This window comes from Sciurus vulgaris (genome assembly GCF_902686455.1).
Source record: "Sciurus vulgaris genome assembly, chromosome: 14".
Classification (NCBI taxonomy): domain Eukaryota; kingdom Metazoa; phylum Chordata; class Mammalia; order Rodentia; family Sciuridae; genus Sciurus; species Sciurus vulgaris.
In genome coordinates this window covers 25790235-25813763 of record NC_136475.1, presented here as the reverse complement: position 1 = coordinate 25813763, position 23529 = coordinate 25790235, and the positions used below count along the sequence as shown (strand labels likewise).

The 23529-nt window shown below is 39.7% G+C and overlaps 1 protein-coding gene and 1 long non-coding RNA gene across 22 annotated transcripts in view; one reads left to right on the top strand and one right to left on the bottom strand.

Moving 5' to 3' along the window:
- The window catches only part of AAK1 (AP2 associated kinase 1), a 180540-nt gene that overhangs the window by 108326 nt on the left and 48685 nt on the right, over positions 1-23529 (top strand). For all 21 annotated transcript variants that reach the window (XM_079110819.1, XM_079110822.1, XM_079110823.1 and 18 more), the window contains exons 6-10: positions 12390-12511; positions 13829-13910; positions 14393-14525; positions 17608-17711; positions 19820-19899. In XM_079110819.1, the coding sequence (XP_078966945.1) occupies positions 12390-12511; positions 13829-13910; positions 14393-14525; positions 17608-17711; positions 19820-19899 (521 nt within the window). The remainder of the gene's footprint in view (positions 1-12389; positions 12512-13828; positions 13911-14392; positions 14526-17607; positions 17712-19819; positions 19900-23529) is intronic.
- Positions 3444-23524, bottom strand: LOC306644202. Its single transcript, XR_013759195.1, has 3 exons — positions 20511-23524; positions 7990-8066; positions 3444-6476 (listed from the first exon to the last, which is right to left on the bottom strand). It is a non-coding gene; the product is annotated as an uncharacterized lncRNA (long non-coding RNA).

The following is a 23529-nucleotide window of genomic DNA, read 5'->3' as shown; positions in this document are numbered from 1 at the left end:
GACACTTAAGGGGTATAAAAGAAGTTTAAGGCATGGTCCCTAATTCTACATGTATGTTCTGCTTGGAAAGAGAAAATACAAAGGAAAAAGTACAGTACAGGTCTCAATTTTATGAGTAGGTCCAGAAATTCTTTATAATTATCAAGTGCCTGAACCTGTGGTGTTACTTTTCTTGCTATACTCACAAATTCATTTTTCCAGGGTCATGAAAAGTAACATATTAATTAAAATGGTTTGTTAATAATGACACTTGGTTTCAAAAGCCTATTTCATATTTTGCAAAACCCATCATTTTTAAATGTAGTCCTACTGATTACCATCACCTTGTACTGTGGCTTTCAAATTATAGTCACTTAATAATGTTTGTTGAATGGAATTGGCACCCAATTAGGATTCAGCTTAGCATTTATTGAACACCAGCTGTGTGCCATGTATCCTATTATACTGTCTCTTTAGAGGGAGACATTTTTTATTACATTTTAGAGTTGAGGAAACTAAGTAACAGAGATGCTATGTGATTTGCTTAAGATCATGTAATTAGGAAGGAGCAATACCAGAATTTGAATCCAACTCTTCTGATTCTAAATTACAATTTCTTTTCATTATATTTGTGTTTCAAGAAACGTGCATCATGGCTAATAACTTGCATCAGTGTCCCCTCCTGTGTTAAATGCAGACTGCTAGGTCCCACCCTGAATTGGGCTAGAACTTTGATGGTAATGCCAAGGAATACCCGGAATTCTTGTTTTTTTTTTTTTTTTTTTTTTTTTTTTTTTTGGGGTGCTGGGGATCGAACCCAGGGCCTTGTGCTTACAAGGCAAGCACTCTACCGACTGAGCTATCTCCCCAGCCCCAGGAATTCATGTCTTAATAAGCAACCCAGATAGTTTTTGTATATTCCATAGTTTGAGGATCATTGTAGCATACTTTGATTTCCTTTCTTTCTTTCTTTCTTTCTTTCTTTCTTTCTTTCTTTCTTTCTTTCTTTCTTTCTTTCTTTCTTTCTTTCTTTCTTTCAACAATTAGGCGTAATTCACATGCCATAAAATTCACCTTTTAAAATACACAAATTATCATTTTTTACTATCGTTATAAGACTGTACAAACTGTTATCATTAGCTAATCCTAGAGCATTGCATTGTTACCATAAGAAACCCTATATCCAGTAATAATCACTCCTCATTCTCCTCCCTTGCCTCAGCCCCTGCCCACCACTAATCTACTTTCCGTCTCTCTATATTTTTGTCTTCTAGGCATTTCATACGTGGAATCATATAATATGTCACTACTTATATCTGATTTCTTTCACTTAGCTTGTTTTCAAGGGTCACCTATTTTGCACTATGTATTAGTAGTTCATTTTCATAGCCACATAACGTTCATTGTATGCATCTAACACATTTTGTTTATATGTTCATTCATTAGTGGACATTTGAGTTTCCATTTTTTGACTCGTAAAAAATGCTGCCATGGACATTTGTATGCCAGTTTTTATGTGAACCTTTGTTTTGAATTCTCTTAGGTTTTTATCTTGAGGTAGAATTACTGGGTCATATGGTAACTCTGTGTTTTACCCTGTTGAGGAGCCCTCACATTGTTTTCCAAAGTGGCTACACTATTTTGCATTCATCAGCAATATATAATATTTCCAATTTGTCCCCACTCTTACCAACACTTGTTACTGTCATTTTTTATTTTAGCCATCCTGGTAGCTCTGAAGGTAGTATATATGGGCATTCCTGAATGAAGGCACGTAGTTTACAGGAAGATAGGCATAGACCTCCCAAAACCTTAGCTTTCTCCCGTGTACCTCTGCCCACAGTCAGTCTCACCCAACCCTAAAGAAAAAAAGGAGACTGCATCTTGGTGAATATATGAGCCTACTATAAGTCTGTAATATTGTGGGGGTGGTACAGCTATAACATAGTTCCTACCCACTAGATGTTTCAAGTATTATTGGTGAGAATATACAAATGAACTATTTAGACTTGAAATAGAAAGTGGTAAAATGCAAAATCTATAGAAGAAAGTGATAAATAGAGGAGCATATGTGGTCAGATAGCGGGAACAGGAGTAGTGATTGTAGTTTCCTGGAAAATTCGGATTTTGAAGGATTGGTGGGATGTGAGTGATCAGAAAAAAGAAGAAGAACATTTCAGGCAGAGAGTAGAGTCAGAGGACTGCACACAGAAGGCAACAAGAAGGTGTGTGAAGATTTGGAGTTAGGTAAGGTCTGGTATGAGGCTAGTTGCAAACCAGGTTAGACTGACTGCAGGCCACTGCCTTAAATATGCGTTGACTTCTGAAAGCCCCACCAGAAGACTTATAGAGCTATTAAGCTCAGCAAAGTAGCAGGTTTCAAAATTAGGATACAACAATCAATGGCTTTCCCATACACCAACAATGAACCTGCTGGAAAGGAAATCAGGAAAACAATCCCATTCGCAGTAGCCTCCAAAAAAGTAAAATACCTAGGAATCTAACCAAGGAGGTGAAAGACCTCTATGATGAAAACTACAAAACAGTGAAGAAAGAAATTGAAGAAGACACTAGAAGATGGGAAGACCTCCCATGTTCATTAAGAGGCAGAATTAATATTGTTAAAATGGCATATTACCAAAAGCAACATACAGATTCAGCATAATCCTCAGCAGAATCCAAGAACTAGAAAAACCAGGTCTAAAATTCATTTGGAAGAATTAAAGACCCAGAATAGCCAAAACAATTCTAAGGCAAGAAACATAAATCAAAACTACACTAAGATTTTTTCTCACGCTAGTCAGTATACTGGTCATCAAGAATATATACAATAAGTAATTAATGCTGGAGAGGATGTAGAGAAAAAGAAACACTTCAACACTGTTGGCGGGATTGTAAATTAGTTTAATCACTGTGCAAATCAGTTCCTCAAAAGACTATAAACATGGAACCGCCATATGACCCAGCTATACCACACCTTGGTATTTATCCTAAAGAATTAAAGTCATCATATTATAGTGATACATGCTTACTAATGTTTATAGTAGCACAATAGCCAAACTATGGAACCAGCTTAGGTGTCTGTCAGTGAATGAATAGATAAAGAAAATGTTATATATATATATGCACAATGGAGTTTATTTAGTTACAAAGAAGGAAATTAGGTCATTTGTAGGAAAGCGAATGAAACTTGAGAACAAGAAATAAGCCAAACGTGGAGAGTCAGGGGTCCGTGTTGGAAGCTAGAGAAGAAAAAGGAAAATAAAGATGGTGGGCAGGGAAATATCTCATGAAAATGAAAGAGAGACCAATAGAGGTAGAGGAAAGGGACCAGGGGAAGGAAAGGGAAAGGGGAATGAGATTGACCAAATTAAATTGCTATATTGTATACATGTATGAAGATGTAACAATGAATTTCACCATTATGTTATAATTATAATGCATGAATAAAAATTCAGAAAAAATAAATTATATATTTATACTTTTTCCCTAGAAACCTTTAACAGTGAGTGAAATTCTTGGTTAAATCCTGTTAGCATGTGTGTTAATCAACTTTACATTGCTATAATAAATATGTGAGATAATCAATTTTTAGAGAGAAAAGGTTTATTTTGACTCATTGTTTTAGAGGTTCCAGTCCATGATCAATTAATCCTATTGCTTTGGGGCACATGGTAAGGTAACACATTATAGCAGAAGGGTTGGGGATTTAACTCAAATGGCAGGGCACTTGACTAGCACATGCAAGGCCCTGGGTTTGATCCTTGACCGTGGGAGGAAAAAAAAGTGTGTTGCAGAGCAAAATCTCTCACCTCATGACTAGGGAACAAAAAAGAGAAAGTGGAAGGGACTGGGTCGCCTAATCCCCTTTCATGGCACACCCCCAAAGACTTAGAGACCAGCTCCCAGCTCACTAGGTCTCAGCTCCCAAGAGTACCAACCTGGGGACCAATCCTTTAACACTAGGGCCTTTGAAGGGCTATTCCAGATCCAAAAACATGTATTTCTAAATAAGAAGTGATATCAAAATTTAAGGACCTGACTTCTATCCCTGCTTTTCATTTTGGAGAAGAGTTTGTGAAGGACATGAAAATAGGGGACAAGTGTGACTGGCAGGCACTGTTCCTATGACCCTTGTGATCTGGGGCCTCTTTTTGGCCTGTACTCCTATCAAATGGGGTAAGATTTCATATTTTTAAAATATTTTTATTTTTAATTGGCCCATAATAATTGAACATATTTATGGAATACAGTAAGATATTTTAGTACATGATACAATGTCAGATTTCCTATTTGTGCTGATTCTTTAATACTGTGTGACTGATACCAACAGATTTATAAATGCTATGAGAGATTAATATAGGCAACTTTGTCTGTGTTGCCAGAAACATTTTTCTGGCCCTGTCTTATTTACCCTGTGACTTTTGCCTCCTTTGTGATCTCTCTTTCCTGGATCTCTGAGACACTATGTTCTCCTAGCCCCTCCTTCCTAGGTTCCTTACCTGATTCCTCAAATCACTTAACCTCTCTGGGCCTCGGTTTCCTCATCTATAAAGTAGAGATGCCAGTGTCTGCTCTGTTAGGGTGGATTGAATGAGAGTATGTGTCAGTCTCTGGGCATATCCTGGAATAGTAAATACCTTACAGGACACAGGTACAAACAAGGGAGGAGGCAGAGGGCAATAGGGGAACCACTTAGAGTATATTGCTGTGTTTTTTTAAACCAAGTTCTTCTTTTATCTTACCTTTTTAAACACTTACTGGATTAAAGTCTAAATGATAATCATTCCATGCAGGGTTGATGTATTTTCAGGAGAACAATGCCTTGTAGCATGCTGCTTTTAGGTGGTGGTCAGTACCACCCAGTGATGGGACCCTGGGGTGCAAACCTCAGTGTCCTGCCTGGGGATGCAGAATAAATCAGTGGAAGCTAAGACAGCAGGGTGCCAGATTCTTCCTTCACTGGAATTAGAGGACAAGACCGTAACAGGAGTGAGAGGTTGCCAGACTCTGTTCCCCAGGCTTTGCCCTGGAATCTCAGAGGAATAGCACAGCACCAGAAACATGGTATTAGACTTTGTGGTGGTTGTTCATTTGTTGTTTTGTTTTTTAGTACCAGGGATTTAACCCAGGGGCTCTTAACCACTGAGCCACATCCCCAGCCTGTCTTTTATTTTTTATTTAGAGACAGAGTCTCACTAAGTTGCTTAGTGCCTCACTGAGTTGCTGAGGCTGGCTTTGAACTTGCACTCCTCCTGTCTCAGCCTCCTGAGCTGCTGGGATTGTGGTTATATTTTAATCAGTATTGAAGATGTCAGGGGTACTGCAGGTTTGCCTGCCACAGTTCAGGAGACTAACTGTTCCCTGTTCTCCCTGCCTTGGAGACAGGGAGCAAAGGTAAGGATAGGAGGCCTTAACAGTGCCTGTTGCAGAGTCCCATTTGTTCTTGTGTTTAGCTGTTGATACCATCTAGATATTTTGTTGACTTCTATTAGTGTGTGCCTGGTGGGCAGTCATGTTTGTCTTTTGCATCTCCAGCTTCCAAAGGTCTGAGTGAAAAGTTGCCTGTACCTCCTGTTTCCCTGGCTAGTGTCATATCACAGAGCCTTGGTCACTCTGAGTTCCATGACTAGAACTCTGAGTTCCTTGCTAGAACCAGCCACTGCAGTCCTGGTGGTAACCAGCACTCAGTTCTTTATTCTTCGGTTGGCCAAAGAGAGAGCTGGTTGCTGCTCTGTGGGCAGGATTTCCATCAGGGGAGCAGGTGCCACTATGAGTACAAGCTAATGGGACACAGGAAAGGGCACAGATTAGACCTTATGTGGACCCTGGTGAGCCACAGCCACTCCAAATGTGGGTCTACTCGTTCATATGCAGAACAGAGGCAAAACCATGCGTACACTCCTCCTTTCCAGTTACATATAGGACATAAGCTGAAAGCAGTCCCTATCCTTAAGCAGCTTATGTTCTAAAAATAATCTTAACGGAAGTACTGTTCTGTAGAATAGCTCTCGTCAAACACATTGTAACCCTTTCATTATTCCCCCCATTTTAAATTTTCATTTATCTGAGGAAATATGAAGATCATTACTGCAGATCATAGATGTGGGGAGGTCATCTAAATCACTCCTTGCCTTTTACCATTGAAGACACCTTGCTACAGAAAGTCTGTGACCGTCCTGCTCAACTAATTAAGGGATCACACCAGAAAAAAGTCCAGGTTCTTCATTCCCATTTCTGGCTTTTTGTTTGTTTTGTTGTCTTCTGCTGTGCAAGTTGCCCATGCACTTACAAAAGGGGAAGAAAGGTTAAAACTTAACGAGGGCATTCAGGTTGAAGTCACAGATGTCTCCTTTTTTTTGTCATAAGAGAGATTTGGATCTCATGAAGTAAATAGGATAAAGATACTCATCCCATTTTTAGAAGAACAGGTTTGAAGGCCAGTTCTCCAAGTTTTCCAGTCGTAGTAAATTCTCTGCAGTGCCTCCATGCTGTACCTGTTTGGAAGAACATAATGAAGAAGTCAGTAGAAAGTGGCTTTCTAGACCTTTTAGTGAAAGCTATGAGCAGAGTTTGACAGTGACAGTTTTAATGGCCCATAGATGGGGAGTAAGGTTTAGCAGGTTTGAATTCTCAAAGAACTGAAATATATGAAGATTATCAACAATGGTAACAAGTCTTTGGCTTACAAAGTCTTTTTTTTTTTTTTTTTTTGGTTACTAATTCTCTTTAATTTTTATTTGTTTTGCGGTACTGGGGATTGAACCCAGGGCCTTGTGCTTGTGAGGTGAGCACTCTACCAACTGAGCTAGATCCCCAGTCTGAAATATTTTTTTTTCTTTTTTTTATTGTAAACAAATGGGATACATGTTGTTTCTCCATTTGTACATGGAGTCAAGGCATACCATTTGTATAATCATAAATCTACATAGGGTAATGTTGTTTGATTCATTCTGTTATTTTTTTCCCCTTCCCCCCCACCCCTCCCACCCCTCTTTTCCCTCTATACAGTCCTTCCTTCTTCCATTCTTACCACCCTCCTTAACCCTAACCCTAAACTTAACCCTAACCCTAACGCTAACCCTTCCCACCCCCCATTATATATCCTCATCTACTTATCAGCAAGATCATTTGTCCTTTAGTTTTTTGAGATTGGCTTATCTCACTTAGCATGATATTCTCCAGTTTCATCCATTTGCCTGCAAATGCCATAATTTTATCATTCTTTATGGTGGAGTAATATTGCATTGTATATATATGCCACAGTTTCTTTATCCTGGCTTACAAAGTCTTAAGGGCTTTGCCAAAATGACATTACTGTGCATTTCTCTGAAGTGTTTGGCAGATAGTACATGAACATCACTTGGAGGTCTACCTCACCACTGACCCTATGCCCAGCCTTACTCACCTCACTCCTGGACCATTTGCACCTGCTCTCATTTGAACCCAAGAGTGCTCTACCACTGAGCTACATCCCTAGTGCTCCCCACCTTTTAAATTTTTTGTTTGTTTGTTTTGAGACAGCATCTCACTAAGTTGCTTAGGGCCTCACTAAATTGCTGAGGCTGGCCTTGAACTTGGAATCCTCCTGCCTCAGCTTCCCAAGCCACTGCACCCAGCTTACTTTCTCTTACTTTGACTAAATTGATTTCCTAAAGTGGCTGTATGTACTGCTGACCTCTTAAAAATACTGAATACCTCCTAAGTGACCCTCCTTACTTTCCTTTGTTTACTTCTCTGGTTCTTCTCTCCTTTTCAGTTTTCTCTTTTACCAATCTTAACTTTCTATGCTCCTTCCTTAAATGATGCATATTGGTATGGTGGGAGAGAGTATGGGCCCAGCAATCAGACAGCCTGAGCTGTACCAGCCTTGTAATCTCAGGCAAGCTGGGTCACTTCTCTAGCCTCCCTTTTCTTACCTGTTAAGGTGGACAATAAGACTTTGTAAGAATTGCATGAGTACTATAGGTAAAAGTGCATAGGGGCACTGCCAGATGTGGTGGCACATACCTGTAATCTCAGTGATTCAGAAGGTTGAAGCAGGGGAATCACAGGTTTGAGGCCAGCCTCAAGAATTTAGCAAGATCCTGTCTCAAAATGAAAAATAAAAAGGGCTAGGGATGTAGCTCAGTGGTAAAGTTGCCCTGGGTTTAATTTCCAGTACCCCCACCAGATGTGCATGGGGCATTGTCTGGCTCATAGTACATCCTGTTAGCTGCTGAGATCATCATCATCATTATTATCATCACTCCTGCCCCTCTACTCTGTTCCTGTAATTAGTTTTTCTTACCTGAGTACTTTACTTCTTCTAAGGCCCCACATTACCTTATCTTCCTAGCCTTGACAGCACTGGCCTATAATAGACCAGTCCCATGTTTTCAGTTTTGTTTTTATTTCCTTTATTTCCTTTTTTCTTTTCAGTACCAAGGTTAAATACAATGGTAGTCCAGTGTCACTGACCTGTCTCCATGCCCCCGGTACCTCAAGCACACATCCGTCTTAGGATCTTGGTGCTGACTGTTCTCTGCTCGGAATGTTCTTCCATCAGATGATTCATGGCTGCTCCTTCCATATTCAGGTCTCTGCTCCCTCATCAGAGAGACCATCTCTAACTGCTATTTAAAGTAACATACTTCTTCACTTTACGTTTATTTAGCCTGCTAGAATTTTTAAATAACATTTACCACCACCAGACAATTATAATTAATTTCTTATCCCCAGATGGACTTTAAACTCCATAAGAGGTTGGGCTTTGTTTTGTTCACAGCCTTTTCCCTAGAACTTAGAAAAGTACTTGGCATGCAGTAGAAATTCAAATACTTTTTTTTATAAGTGAATGGTAGTGATGTCTTATATTTGTGGGAGGTTTACAGTTTGCTTTCACATACACTTACTTGCTTTGTAACAGCAAATATTATCAGCTTCACATTGCAGATGAAAACATGCTAAAAAAGGCCTAAAGATTTGATCAAGGTCAACCTCAAAAATAGTCCTTGAGGTGTTTTTCCCCCCAATCCCAGTGTTGCTACCACTTACCATGCTCTCTGTGGAGTATTCTAGTGTGATAGTGCTTGGCCTTGGAGGTTCTTACAGGACCACAAGTCAAAGGACACACTGAGAGTGGGTGGAGAATGCACCAATTGCTAAGGTGGCCACTGCCAAGAGATTTCACCTTCATAATCTCATTTGATCCTCCCCACAAATGTGAAAAACAGCCATAGCAGGGATTACAGTCCTTATCAGGACAACAGTCTGCCTCCTTTTTATTCTGCCTTTGTCTTCTTAGTCCTCCTACCTCCCCCAACAGCAGTTTTGGTCCCTCCAGGTGCCTTCTTTGTGATTTTCCATGAATTAATTTTCTAGTTTTCTAGATGTACAGCCCAGCATTAAAAGCATAGAAGCTGACTCAGAAAGGGAGTATACACACAGAGTGGGAGAAGCTTGGTTTCACATGAGCTGTAAGGTTCATAAGGCCCAAGGGGAAGATTGTTGCTGAATGATGCTGAGTAAGTGATGTTATCAGCAACATTTAAGTGTCCATGGTGTATGGACAGTACTGGACGAGGCACTGTGGAGGATTTATAGGTATAGTACAATGCCCTGGCTTTAAAGGTTTTGTGCTCTATTTGGGAGAGTAAGCATAAATATGTTAGAAATTAAATACCAGTCCGCAAAAGAATTCTAAATGATTATTGAGTTTACATTACAGACCAAAGTTGGCAAACTTCTACAGAGGCCAGAAAGTAAATATTTCAGACTTATCCGTTATACAGTCTCTGTTGCAAGTGTTAAACTCTGCTGTCAGACAAAACCAGTCATAGACTACAGAATAAGTAACCAATGGGCATAGCTTGCTTTGTCCCAAAGGCCTTTCTGACACCTCCTGTCTACTTTAAGTTCTGTAGATTTTTTAGGGAGATTATGGAAGGTTTTTCTGAGAAGTCATGACTTGAGCAAGGTCTTTAGAAATGTCTGGAATTTGAATGATGAAGAGAAAGCAATTAAATAAAAGAACAAAATAGGTAATATAAGGAATCCTTGGGAGACTTTGAGTGAGTCTGGTTAGTATTTAGACACTTGGCTCCACATTGACTAGATTCTATGGTGGGAGCATTTCTGGACACAAAGAATTAAGAAAACCCTGCTCTTAAGCCCCATCCAATGTACTGGGCAGGTCATCACAACCCCTACCATAGTTGGAGAGTCAAGTTAGGACCTTGAGTAATTGCTCTTCTTCTGACCTGCTGCCTGCCCTGAAAGAAAGGTAATTGTCCATGTCACAGTTCGTTTGCTTAGAGTCACTTCCCAGCTCCACCACCTATTTGCTGCATGATATTTAGAAGTGACTTAATCACTCTGAGTCTCATTTTCTCCATCTACAAGATGGGGATAATAATGTCATTATGAGGATTTAGTGGAATAATCCATGTGCCAAATACAGTAGTACTGGCAATTGTAAAAGCTCATTAAATGATTAGTATTATTTTATAACTTCTAAATTAAATTGAAAACATTATTGTTTTGTTGGAACTATTTTAGGTTCCTAAAATAAGTACATGCTCAGGGTAGCCTGTTTCTTTTTGTGTAAATAGAATAAATAGATGAGCTTTATAAAAAGCTGTAGACAGCAGAAATATTTGTCTGCCTCCATCTTAATTCAAGGGAACAAGTATGTCCCAGTTATTCTTAATTTATAGTTATGTGAGTAAGAATTCATTATCATAAGAACATATCTGCAGAGCATTGTTCACTGCTTCTGTGGCTAATGCCAAGATCAAAATTTTAGAATCAAGCAACTCTAGATTAGTAACTCTAGGTTAGTAATGTTCCCAGATGCACCAGCCTTGTCTTTCCAGTCCTCTCTGGCAAAATAGTATACCTTAAACCCAGGGGTCTCAAAGACTTCCTGCAGATAAAGTTCTAAGGATGTAAGTTAACAACAAAAAACTGCACATAACAGTAATTCCATGAGTGAAGTTCAGTAGGAATAAGAAACAATAAATTGCAGAATCAGTTTGCAACAAAGACTTCAAATAATTGAAATTAACAGATAGAGACTAAAACATGTACTTAATTTAATGTTTACAAGAATTAAAAGAAAATTGAGGTAAAAGTATAAGATTACCATAATTGCCTAGGTATTTTAAAAGAACTAGTAGTAGTGGTAGGGACTGGGTTTTTCATGACTCCTACTTCTAACAGACCAGGGTGCTCACAGCACTAGTGCACACATGTGTGCATGCACACATGCATACACACGTTACGTGTAATTCTGATTTTTTACTTAATTCCATTTGACAAACATTTTCTATACCAAGCACTATGGTAGGTACTGGGTAGAGAACACTACAAATATGATTAAGAGATGATACTTGCCTTTAAGGAGCTTATAGTCTACTCTTGCCTTTGTTTTCCAAAGGTGATCAGTCTTTTGGAAGGCTGAAGACAAAAGACAATGGAGACTACAGTCTTATTGGCCTAACAAGATTTTTTGGCTGCCATTTTACTGCCCACGCATAGCCAGGTCTGTCCTCCAGCATACCAGTCAGCTCAGTTTCCCTACACCAGGAATTAATCTTGAGAACACAGTGCCCTCTATTTTGGAATTGTTTTCACAGAAAGAGGGCTTTGATACCAGAGATTTCTCTAGGTTTTGGTCCTTATAAGCTCCCTGCTACTTAGAACTCCTTACTACCCAAATATTTCATTTACAGAAAAACAAAACAAATAAACAAAAAAACAGGAGGGTAATATTTTAACAGGAAACTGCCCATTTACCACCAGATATTTTATTGCTTTGAGAAGTAATGATAATATAAAAAATATTAAAGCTGAAAATCCTAACCTAGTAAAAACATTGATTGATTGATTTTTTAAAACATTGTTAAATGTACTAAAAGATCCAAGTGAAGTAATTGACATCGTAGGAGAATGAAGTACTGTAGGAAAATGGGGAAGGACTGACACTTGTCTGAATGGGGGAAAATTCAAAAACGAAGTAATTTTTGAATCTGGGTTTGCAAGACAACTGATAATTCGGCAATTGGATAGGGAAGTGGAGAATCATGGAGAACATTCTAGAATAAAAGAAGAATAAGAACTCAAAAGTATGCGATCTCTTCAGATCTGAGAAATGTGACTGGAAATCTGGAAAAATGGAACTCTGGCTTCCCTCCTTGTGGAGTTCCCTCTTCATCCTTTCTGTCCTCATTCCACCCTGTTCCTGTGTCTGTCCTTTTGTTCCACTTGGGATGGCCCCTGTTGAGATTCTCAGTGGGGAATAACTTACCTGTGCACACTCACAGGGTTGCCAGAAATAAAATATTTTATTTATGGGACTATAAAACCATATTTTCACATGCATTACTAAACAATGTCTTGAAATGGGTACTTCGGTGCTTGTTTTTCAGGTTGAAAATATCCTCTTGCATGACCGAGGCCACTATGTCCTGTGTGACTTTGGCAGTGCCACCAACAAATTTCAGAATCCACAAGCTGAGGGAGTTAATGCAGTAGAAGATGAGATTAAGAAGTAAGCTTTTCCTTCTTTCTTGGACGTTTGTCCTTTATCAAATGAGTAACTTTACTTGCAGCTTGTGAATGTGATGGTCAGAATGGGAAGAAAATGGTACCAGTCAGTTATCCTTCATCTCAGAGTATCCTGTTCACAGTTGGGTGGTTTGATTTTAAGTGAAGGATGAGAAGGGTTCACAGTCATGGATCAGCAGAGTGAAATGAAGGAATCTCATACCACTTTTCAATGGTCTTATGATCATTTTATACAGGTATTTTTATTTATGACATCACACGCCCATAAAAAGGTAAGTGATGTCATGAAAGTACTGTGATGTTTCCAGGTGTTATCACAGCTAATATGACATTGTTAGACAGATGTGCTTTTTTACTGAACCCTGCTTCCTTCCTGCTTATGAGGAGCTCATCCACAGCCCAGTGGAATTAATGATGGTGGGGCTAGTGAAGTCTCTGCAGACACTGAATCACTGACTTCCCTGAGAAATAGCTTTAGATTTGTGGGTACAGTTACAGCCTGACTCATTTCCCCTCCTGTCTAAAGTGTTGGGTTTTTCACAGGCAACAGCACTCCTTGTTGCCATTAATAAATCAGTGGTCTAGCATGCATGCCTAGATCAGAACCTCACTCCCCTTTCATACATCACCCCAGGCAACCAGGCCTGAGACAAGACAACTTCTGGTCCAAGGCCCTGATGGACACCTAAGCCAGTCCCATCTGGGATCTAGAGATTGGAGCAGCACAAATCACATACATGGTAACACCACAACATTCACTGTGAGGGTATGCTTATGTTACTCTTAAACCAGAGATAAGAACACTGTTCAGCCTTGTTCCAGGAACAAAGATCAAGGACCCTTGACCCTATCCACCCCACCCCCGACTGGGGCCCACTTTCTGCTGGTCTCCCGAATATCCCAGTCAGTGCTGCATATGTTGAATCATATTTAAAGGGTTTTCTATTTTTAAAAAACAAATAAACAAAATACAGTATCAGACAACAGTATCAGATTTATAGGAGATTATTTTGTCATTTGAGCATGCAAGAGAAGTTACTTTTAGGACTTACCTAGTACATTTGTTTCTGGGGCCCCCTTATGTTCTTAGATTAGAAGGTCTGCTGTTCAGGCCATAGTGTGATGATAATATTATACCGAGGACAGCCTTTCATTTTATCTGCACCAATATTTCATAATCTCTTCTGCAGATTGCTCCCAGGGAATTGGGTTCTCTTAATGTAAAAAAAAAATTCTGCTGCTCCTGGTTTATAATTTTAGCATTGATATATTTAACAAAAAACGAATCTCTTGATTGTAGATACACAACGCTGTCCTATCGAGCACCAGAAATGGTCAACTTGTACAGTGGCAAAATCATCACTACGAAGGCAGACATTTGGGTAGGTGTCAACTAACCTATCCACACCCCAGATATCAGTGGTCATTGACTGTAAACTCCCAAGTTTAATGCAGACAGTGCTATAGCACGGTAGCACATGTACCATACCATCGTCTACTTCTCCCTCGGGGCTGTTCTTGATGTGAGGGGACCAGCCACTGCTTCTTGGAACATGAAAAGAAAATGACTTTAAAGCGCTTTGAAAATTATTCAGGTGGTTTTCACTTTCTAGTTTTTAAGAGCAAAATAGGTAAAATACTTGTTCTTTACTGGAGCAGAATTTGGTAATATTGTTAGAAGTAATGTAATTTGGCTGCTAAATAGTCGCATTGAGTTCTAAATTCAATTTTCTAATAGATTAATAATATATAGTTTTTATAGGTGCTAGTAAATACAGATGGTGCCAGTAATCTTTGGTTAGATCCACTTGCAATTATGGTAAATAAACTACTAATAGCAGTCTGCTTTCTTTATTTCTTTTAGGCCCTTGGATGTTTGTTGTATAAATTATGCTACTTCACTTTGCCATTTGGGGAAAGTCAGGTGGCAATTTGTGATGGAAGCTTCACAATTCCTGATAACTCTCGATATTCTCAAGACATGCACTGCCTTATTAGTAAGTATTCCAAGTTTCTGGTTTCACATTTTTACCTCTAATCACTAGAATAAATTGGAGGATAAAGAGATTGGCTTCTAGGACTGAAGAATTGGATGTAAAGATTTTTTTTAATCAACTAATAATAACTGGGAATGCATGGATAGTTTCACAGTGTCTCATTAGAGTGGTGGGTCTTTTTGCTAGAAATCTAAGCTCTATATCACACCTGAGCCAGCCACAAGCAGAAATCCTAATTGTACTTTGAGCAGTACACTACTGCTATGTCCTGTTGCAGTCTGTATAAAAGCTTTGGTTCCAAAGGAATCCAGCTGACTCATATCAAATGATAAGAAATTCATCTTTGCAAAACTGGAAGCAACTCAAATGAAAATGATTGCAGTGCATTGGCTGGAATGAATACATAATTAAGACTATATAACTCCATGGAACTACGTTTTTTCTTTCATTTTAGGTTAATCACTGGATTTTTATAACAAGCATCTAAACTCAATGCTTTGTTTAAAATAGTCTTAAGATTCCCTACTTTTTTGTATCATCATAGCAAGCATATGTACTAACATCCATTAACCAGATGGTAGAATAAATATCTTTGCATAAGACCCTGTGCTAAAATGCTAAAGAATTAGAGATTTTTATCATCTTTCCACATTGGTCCAGGCATTTAGCATCTGAGTTTTAACCGTTAAGAACCATAAATCCTGAGCAACTCAAACTGGGTCTTGGGTAGGGTACACTGGAAAAAACAGAATCAGCAACAAAGGTGGAGCATCTGACATGTGTTGAGAGCCTGCTTGTACCTTTTCTAATTCTTATAACCCTGTATATTTAAAATATAATTATCCCCAATATGCACATGAGGAAACTGAAACCACAAAAGCATAGGTGACTTGTTCATGTTCACATGGTTACAGCGTTTAAGTGACTCTACATTTCATTGTGCCAATTTAATTAATCAGCCTCTTTCATTTATTAATGGGGAGGTGTTTAAAGGAATGAAATGTGGCATTTAATGATGGCTGGATTGTTTTCAGATGTAAAGCATTATATCTAAACTAGAATTGCAGCTATGTAAATAAGATCAGAAGGAAATATGAGAAAATAAACCAAATTTGATACTATCGGTAGCATTTTTTTCTTTTTAATATTTGTTCATTAGATTCATTTTTTAAAAAAAATTTTATTCTACCTGACAGACAGTAGAATGTATTAAATTCATTTTGGAAAAAACAATTCTTTAAGAATGTTTATAGCACTGACATCTTTCCTGAACTCTTATTTCAGTCTGCAGACTATTTGAAGATTCCATTATGACCCTGCAATCACAGGATTAAAATTCAATTTGTTCAAAGGGAGATCAGTAGACTAGAGAAAAGGAACAAGGGGATGACAGAAGGGAGGGAAAAGGGAAATGGAAGGGAATGACATTGACCAAATTATATTGTTAAATTGTGTGCACATATGAATCTGTAACAGTGAATACCACCATTGTGTATAATTTGACTGCACCTACAATGGAAGAAAATAAAAATCTCATGTGGAAAAAATAAAGTTGGATTTATTATCCTTGTTCCACCCCTTATTTTGTTCCCCTGGCATTGAACCCAGGGCCACTTAATCACTGAGCCACATCCCCAGCCCTTTGTATGTTTTATTTAGAGACAGGGTCTCACTGAGTTGCTTAGTGCCTTGCTTTTGCTGAAGCTGGCTTTGAACTCATAATCCTTCTGTCTCAGTCTCCTGAGCCACTGTGATTACAGGAATATGCCATTGCACCTGGCTCCTCCCTTTCTTTTTACCCCCAGTACAAGAGTCCCCCCCTTTTTTTTTCCAGTTTCTCTTGTTGGTATTGCCATTCAAACCTGGATGGGTGAACTTTAAGATATTCTTTGGATCTGGCTAGCAATCAAAAGAGAAGAATCTCATTTCCTATGCTGCATTGGTGTTGGTGTTTTTTTTTGGTTTTTTTTTTTGTTTTTTTTTTTTTTTGAGTTGCTGCTCTTTTCATTGATTCTCTTACTCTCATTTCTGTCACCACAGTGTATACAGACCTGTCAGCTCCAACCTGTTCTGGTATATTGGCTACCAGCTTCTCTCCTCATTCTTTACCCTTGCCACCCTCTCATGCCTTATTCAGTAAATTTGAGTTGCTTGCCAATGGTCCCATAGGGGGGCCCAAGTGCTTAGCATGGCATTTAAGATCTTCATGTTCTGATTTGTCCCACCCACAAAGCCATCTCTTTACCCCATCTTTTGGCTCCTGTTCCCATGTAGCAGAGCATCATCCTCTTGCCTTTCTCCAGGTTTGCCTTTGTTCACACTGTTCTTTCACCTGGACTGTCTTTTTTTCTCTGCTGTCCCCCAACTGTTCTGTTCTGCCTCTTCTGCTCGACCTTCCAAGGCGTGACCTCACTGATTTTTTTTCAGAACTTAGCATTCAAACCATTCATTATTACTTAAGCAGGAAGTGCCCTGCACTCATGTTGGTATATTTACTTGTGTGTCTGTGTCTTCTCAAAGACTTTTCCTGAGGGCTTTCACAGTTTCAGAGAGGGGCAGAAACTTAAAGGACCTGGAAATAGAAAGGTGATCTATTGATCACAAAGTAGATCTATATATATGTTACTTTATAATTTCTCTTAAATTGGAAACCACTTATTATCACCAGCAAAAGACTAGTTAGTGAATTCATGATGTTTGGGTTTGGGTTATAAGTATCAAGAATAATCTTTGTTTAACAAGAGGCTGTGAACCAAGCAAGCCAGAAACTCAACCACATAATCTGCTGGGTATTACAGACATGAAGGTGGTGACTTTCAGATTCAGAGCTTGCACCCTTCTTGTGCATGGCACAGAATGTGAACTTCGGGTAGCTTGTTATAATTCCAGGAGTTTATTTTCTTGTGGATAGTCAGTATTTTAGGAAAGTTAGTTTCCCTTTCTAGGAAAAATTATTCTATTTGACTTTTATGAGATATAAAAATTAAAAATATCAAAACTTTGGTAGTAGAAAAGTTATGCTCCCTAGCTAATGTAATAACTGTTAGGATATTATTAATGAGTTCACATGTGTTTGTCACAGGGTATATGTTGGAACCAGACCCTGACAAAAGACCGGACATTTACCAGGTTTCCTACTTCTCATTCAAACTTCTCAAGAAAGAATGCCCAATTCCAAATGTACAGGTATGTGAAAGGTACTTGTTAACAGCAGTAAACATTATCATGTTGTCATTTGAGTTCTGGGGTGTTAATCAGTCTCTTCAGTGAATGTACATGCCCCTTGCTTTATCTATTAGGAAGCATTCAAACAAAGCCAACCATGAATCAGTATAAAGGGAATCCAGTTTTCCCATTGAATTTAATTATAAAACTGAGGCAGTTACTCTCAACAACAGGAGAAACAAAAAATTCCCTAGGGATTGAATTGAATGCTTGGGTGAAGAGTGGCCATCTTGCTGTCTTGTGACTTGCACAGCTGCCTTCCTGGGGGAGCCCTGGACTTGTCCCACCAGCCCATCTCCACTGCTCTCCCTCCTTACAGTAGTACTTTCTTGATTCACCTCCACATTGACCATGTGTAATTCATACTTGGACCACACACATCAGACCATGTGAATGTTTTCTACACCACGTATTCTTAAAGTCTACACTCCTGGTTTCCAGTGTAAAATGCTTTGCAAACACCCTTTTTACAATTTCGGCTTTTTTGTTGTTACTGTTTGCTTTTGCCGTGATGGGGTGAAACCCAGAGCCTCACGCGTCCTCGGCAGGGGCCCTACCGCTGAACTACATCTCCATTCCCAATTTTGGCATATTTTTCATGACATAATCTAATCCCTTGAACATTTTACTAATGGATGCTATAATAAATACTTTTTTTTTTTTTTTTTTTTTGGTGCCAGGAATTGAACCCAGGGATGCTTAACCACTGAGCCACATCCCCAGCCCTTTTTTATTTTTTATTGTGAGACAGGGTCTCGCTAAGTTGCCTAGGGCCTTGCTCGGTTGCTGAGGCTGGCTTTGAACTTGTGCTTCAGCCTCAGCCTCAACCACTGGGATGGATAGGGTGTGTGCTACTGCACCTGGCAATAAATAGATTCTAATCTGAAATTTTTATGAAGCTTTCTCCAGTAATAAATGTTTTGATGCCAGTGTTAAGGATTGAGGGGACTGATAAATAATACTCCTCTTTTCACTGCCACATTTGGCATCAGCTGTGAGACTGATTCAGATGGCACTGGGAATATTGGCTTTGTTGATAAAAAGGTCGGGTTGGAAGACATAACTTGTCCTGTCAGACTCCCTATTTTAAATCCACCTGACTGAGATGGAAATGCCTGATTCCTAAGGATCAGCCTTTTCCAGAAAGAAAGGAAGGTAAGGATGAACCAGATGAGCCCACTTCTTCCTGCCAGTCTTATCAAATGTGCTGCTCCTCTTTCTTGGGAGAGGAATGCTTGAAGCATAGAGGAGAGGCTAGAAGTTTTCTAGGGGAAATTCCTCCCTCGTGGAAACACGAGGAAATGAGAGGACCCTCCTAGAAAGCCAGTGTTAGAGCTCACGTTCTGTTTGTCATTTTTCCAAGATGGAAACAGGGAATGTGGTACATTAACTTTATGTGACCATGTTTTCTTTTGCAGTCCCACTCTCCCCTTTTTCAAGTAAATAATGTGAAATATAATTGAAAGCATTAAGATTGTAACTAGTTATAAAAAGTAACCTTCATCAGACTCATTTCTTTTGGCACTTGCTCAGGAGTAGCAAGCACTTGCTTTGTGATTCAACACTCCCTCAAAGAGCAGTGCTGGATGGTGCAGAATCCAAGCCAGGGGAATAGTGCTCTGCTTGTGGAGTGAGTAGCGCCTCCCATTTTGGGAAGGGGCACTCACTCAGCAACCAGTCATACGGGGTGACTGCGGTTTTCTCTCAACATTCTGACTGGAAGGTGGAGTACACCCTACTTGGCACCTAAGTCAACTCTGATTTCTCTCAGATATCACATCACTTCTAAGCTATACAATAGCGGGAACCAAGATCAAGCCTCAGTGAGCCTTGCCTGGTGTAGAAGGGGAAAGCAGTCCAGGAGTGTGTGCTTGCACTCACCTCTTCTCAGGCACCTCCTTTCATGGTGTCTTGAGTCTGGTATGCATTTTATTAACTTCCCTCTAGCAGGGAGAAAAGTACCTGAAACCCACACCTAAACACCCCCAAAAGTAATGCTTTGTCATCAGGTTGGTTTTTCTTCTACAGAGAAATCTGTGACGCCTTTTTATTTCCCTTTCATTCTTTAGAATTCTCCTATTCCTGCAAAACTTCCTGAACCGGTGAAAGCCAGTGAGGCAGCTGCAAAAAAGACCCAGCCAAAGGCCAGGTAAGAAGTGCCTTCATGAGCATCCTGCTGGGGCACCACAGCAGAGATTGCCTGTGTTTCTTGATTCTCATTTTACCATGACCAGAGACAGTCCTGTCTCCCCTAGGCAGAAACTATTCTTCAGGAATGCCAGGAGCCATATAATAAAATAGTGTGATATACATTTGAAAGAGAATCAAAGACCCTACAGCTGTTCTTTTGCATGGGAATAGGTACAGGGATATTCAGAGATGAGGCAAGGGCAGACTTTAAGTGTTGCTGGCCAGGAGTGTCCTAACATGCATCCTGGCCTGCGGTTAGCCATGTTCACCACCCTAGTTGTCTGCCTTCCTTTTCTTTTTACTTTTGTGGCTCTAGCCACATTAGGAAAGTGCAGACTAATCACATTCTACGCCACCTTCAGTCTTCCGAGAAGCAAATGCCAAGAGACCGTTATACACACAAAGATGCAAAGACGCAGAGACAGGGTTAGGAAAACACCCCAGGGAGAGAAAACAGGAAAGGGGCCAGAAAGGCTGGGAGGACCGTCAGAAGTTACAAGTCCGACCCAGAGAGAGAAAGGAGAAAGGAGAGTGTAACCCAGACCTCCACACAATTTAAGGAAAGCTCACCAAAGATATCGAGGAGGAGCCTTCACACCAGAGTCATCCAGCAGAGGGGTCTCCTTCCAGATTAGAGATGGAATGTTAGGGCTGGGCACAGTCTATGGGAAGCGTGGCCTTGGGGTAAACCCGGAGCACAGCAGCTGGCATTGGTCTTTTACACCCCTGTAGCCAAAAGTCTGCCAGACACTGCTTTATGGTTATCACATCTTCCAGATGACAAATTCTGGGGGTGGCCAGGGACATGTTTATGCTCCTCCTTTTTCTGCCCCTCCTCCTGGGACAAGGAAATATTTAGTAGCAAACAGTGTCAATAAAGGACCCTAGATGGTAATATGTGGATTTTAATAGAATAGAAAAGTAACTTGTGTTTTTAAAATGTCTTGAATATTTACAGAATGCCTACTGTGTGGGTAGAATTATTCCAGGTGCGGTTCTAAAGTAATGAGACTTTGTTTTTTAACAAACTTAGCAAACTTGCCTAACAAACAAGTAAACCTTGTTACTTTGTAATTTGTCAATTTCCGACAGTAATTATTGCCATGCTCACCTCTTTGGGATTTGTTTTGGGAGCTGATTTGATCAACTCAATCTTCTAGGTTTATTATAATCATGTACAAAACCAAACATGACATGTACAAAGGCAGAGCAAGATCCCTTTCTGTATGCCTTCAAAGCACACACAGAGATGGCCGTGCAGCTGACATTTGGGGCCCTCTGCAGTTTATAAAGCAATTTCATATTTATTGATCCACATGCATGTTTCTCCATTTTACACATAAATGACCTAAGGCTGAAAGAGCCTAAATGACATGTCAAACATCACACAAGTTAGTGGGGAGCTAGAACTCAAATGTAGTTTTGTTGACTCTAAATCCCATGTGTTTCTACAATATTCCCCTCAGGAAGCCAATGTGAAGAGTTTTGCATTTGGATTTCCACTGAAGTCTGTTTACCTCCCTTACCCTGGACTTTTTCTCTTACACCTTTCTCCTATCCTCCAAAATCTGTTGCATTTTCCCTCCCACCTCCTTTACCCAGGTTATAGCCACCCCAGATGGGATAGCTTATATGTTATCAGTTCTCTGCCCAGCACAAGAGCATCTAACAGGATGTCAACAAGGAACAGGAGGGCCATACCTTAGAGTTACATCATGCGGAAGTACAGAGGGCCAGCTCCTTTGCTTCCTGCTTTGCATTTCATGGAGGTTGTGCCAGACATGTTTTGGAAATATTCATGAAGCTTGTTTATTTTGGCCTTAGCCTCATTTATACTCCCTAAGTGCAATTTTCAAAGGTCAGTGGACTCTGATCTGAGTTAGGTCATAGTTTACTGTTTGAACTATTGTAAATGAATGATGGCCTTTAACCCTATCACAAGGAATAAGTGTGCCAGGTGGCAGTCTTCCCTCTGTAAGTTGGATTAGATTTGGTGGCTACAGAAAGTCTGAAATGACAGTGTCTTATTTTAGATAGGTGTTAATTTTTTTCTCATAAATAAACAGGATTTGGAGGTGAGTAGGCCAGGTCTGTTATGACAGTTCTCCTCCACAAGGTCTTCAGGGACCCAGATTTCTTCATGCTCATCACTCTACCATCCCTACAGGTGTGGCCAGTGACCTCATAGATCAGTATGGCAGCCTCTCCCCATTCAAAGCAGCAGGATCAAGGAATGGCCAAAGAAGAAGAGAGACAAAGGACATGCACCAGTTATTTCTTAAGGTTTCTAGAAACTGCCAAACAGCAACCCATTTACATTCCTTGTAAGGCTAGAACTTAGACACATGGCCATACTTGGTTGCAAAAGAGGCTAGAATGTGTGATTATTTTACTCTGAATAACACTGTGGCAAGCTAAAATTTTTATTTCTCTGAAAAGGAGTACATGCTTTGCAAGGTTGCACATGCCTATAATCACAGAAATTTGGGAGGCTAAAGCAGGAGAATCACAAGTTCAAGGCTAACCTGGGCAACTTAGTGAAACCCTTTCTCAAAATAAAAAGGGCTAGGGATGTCGCTCAGCGGTAGAACAACCCTAGGTTCAATTCCTAGTACTGCAGAAACAAAGGATGGGGGATGGTGTTTCTGTTACACTTCCAGATTTATCTCAAATTATTTACTTATTCCTTCTGGTCAGACTCACTCATTTGCTTTTCGTTGTAGAGATCTTTTTGCGGTTTTGTTTTTGTTGCTGTTGTTTTTGTTTTTCTTTCGGTGCTGGGGATCAAATCTAGGGCCTCATGCATGTTAGACAAGTATTGTACCACTCAGCTATATCCCCAGTCCCCCCAGCCCTTTTATTTTGAGCCAGGGTCTCAAGGAATTGCCTAGGCTGGCCATGAATTTAGGATCTTTCTGCCTCAGACTCCTAAGTTGCTGGAACTATAGGTGTATATGACCACACCCAGCTAGAGAGACCATTTTGACAGCTGTCTCTTTTTTTTTTTTTTCCTAATTTTTTATTTTTAGTTGTAGATGGACACAGTACCTTTATTTTATTTATTTATGTGGAGGTGAGGATCAAACCCAGTGCCTCACACATGCAAGGCAAGTGCTCTACTACTGAGCTACAACCCCAGCCCTACAACTGTCTTCAACCAAATTATAGTTTTCTGAATCTCTGAAAAACACCTGCCTCAAACCCCTTTTTGCATCATTACCCACAGTGTATTCTGGGAAATCCTAGGAGGTATTGAGTAAAAGGGTCTCAGTTGTAGTGAATAAGCTTGAGAAACATTGCATTCCATACAAATTCACCATGCATATTCACACATGAAAAGATCTGCTGGAAAGAAATCTGCTCAATATAGTTTAGTCATTGTATTAAAAGAATTTTTGCCCACCAAGCATTTTTTCAAGACATTAATAACATTGTAACATCCTATGGACCATCCTTTGGGAATTGTTTAGTAGATCTGAAAGGTTTGGATAAGGGTTAAGGGGAAAGAAAGCATTATGTACTCTACCCTCCCATCTCCCATTGTGCCACATTTGACATGAATCTTCTTCCCCCCACTTTTCTTTTTCTA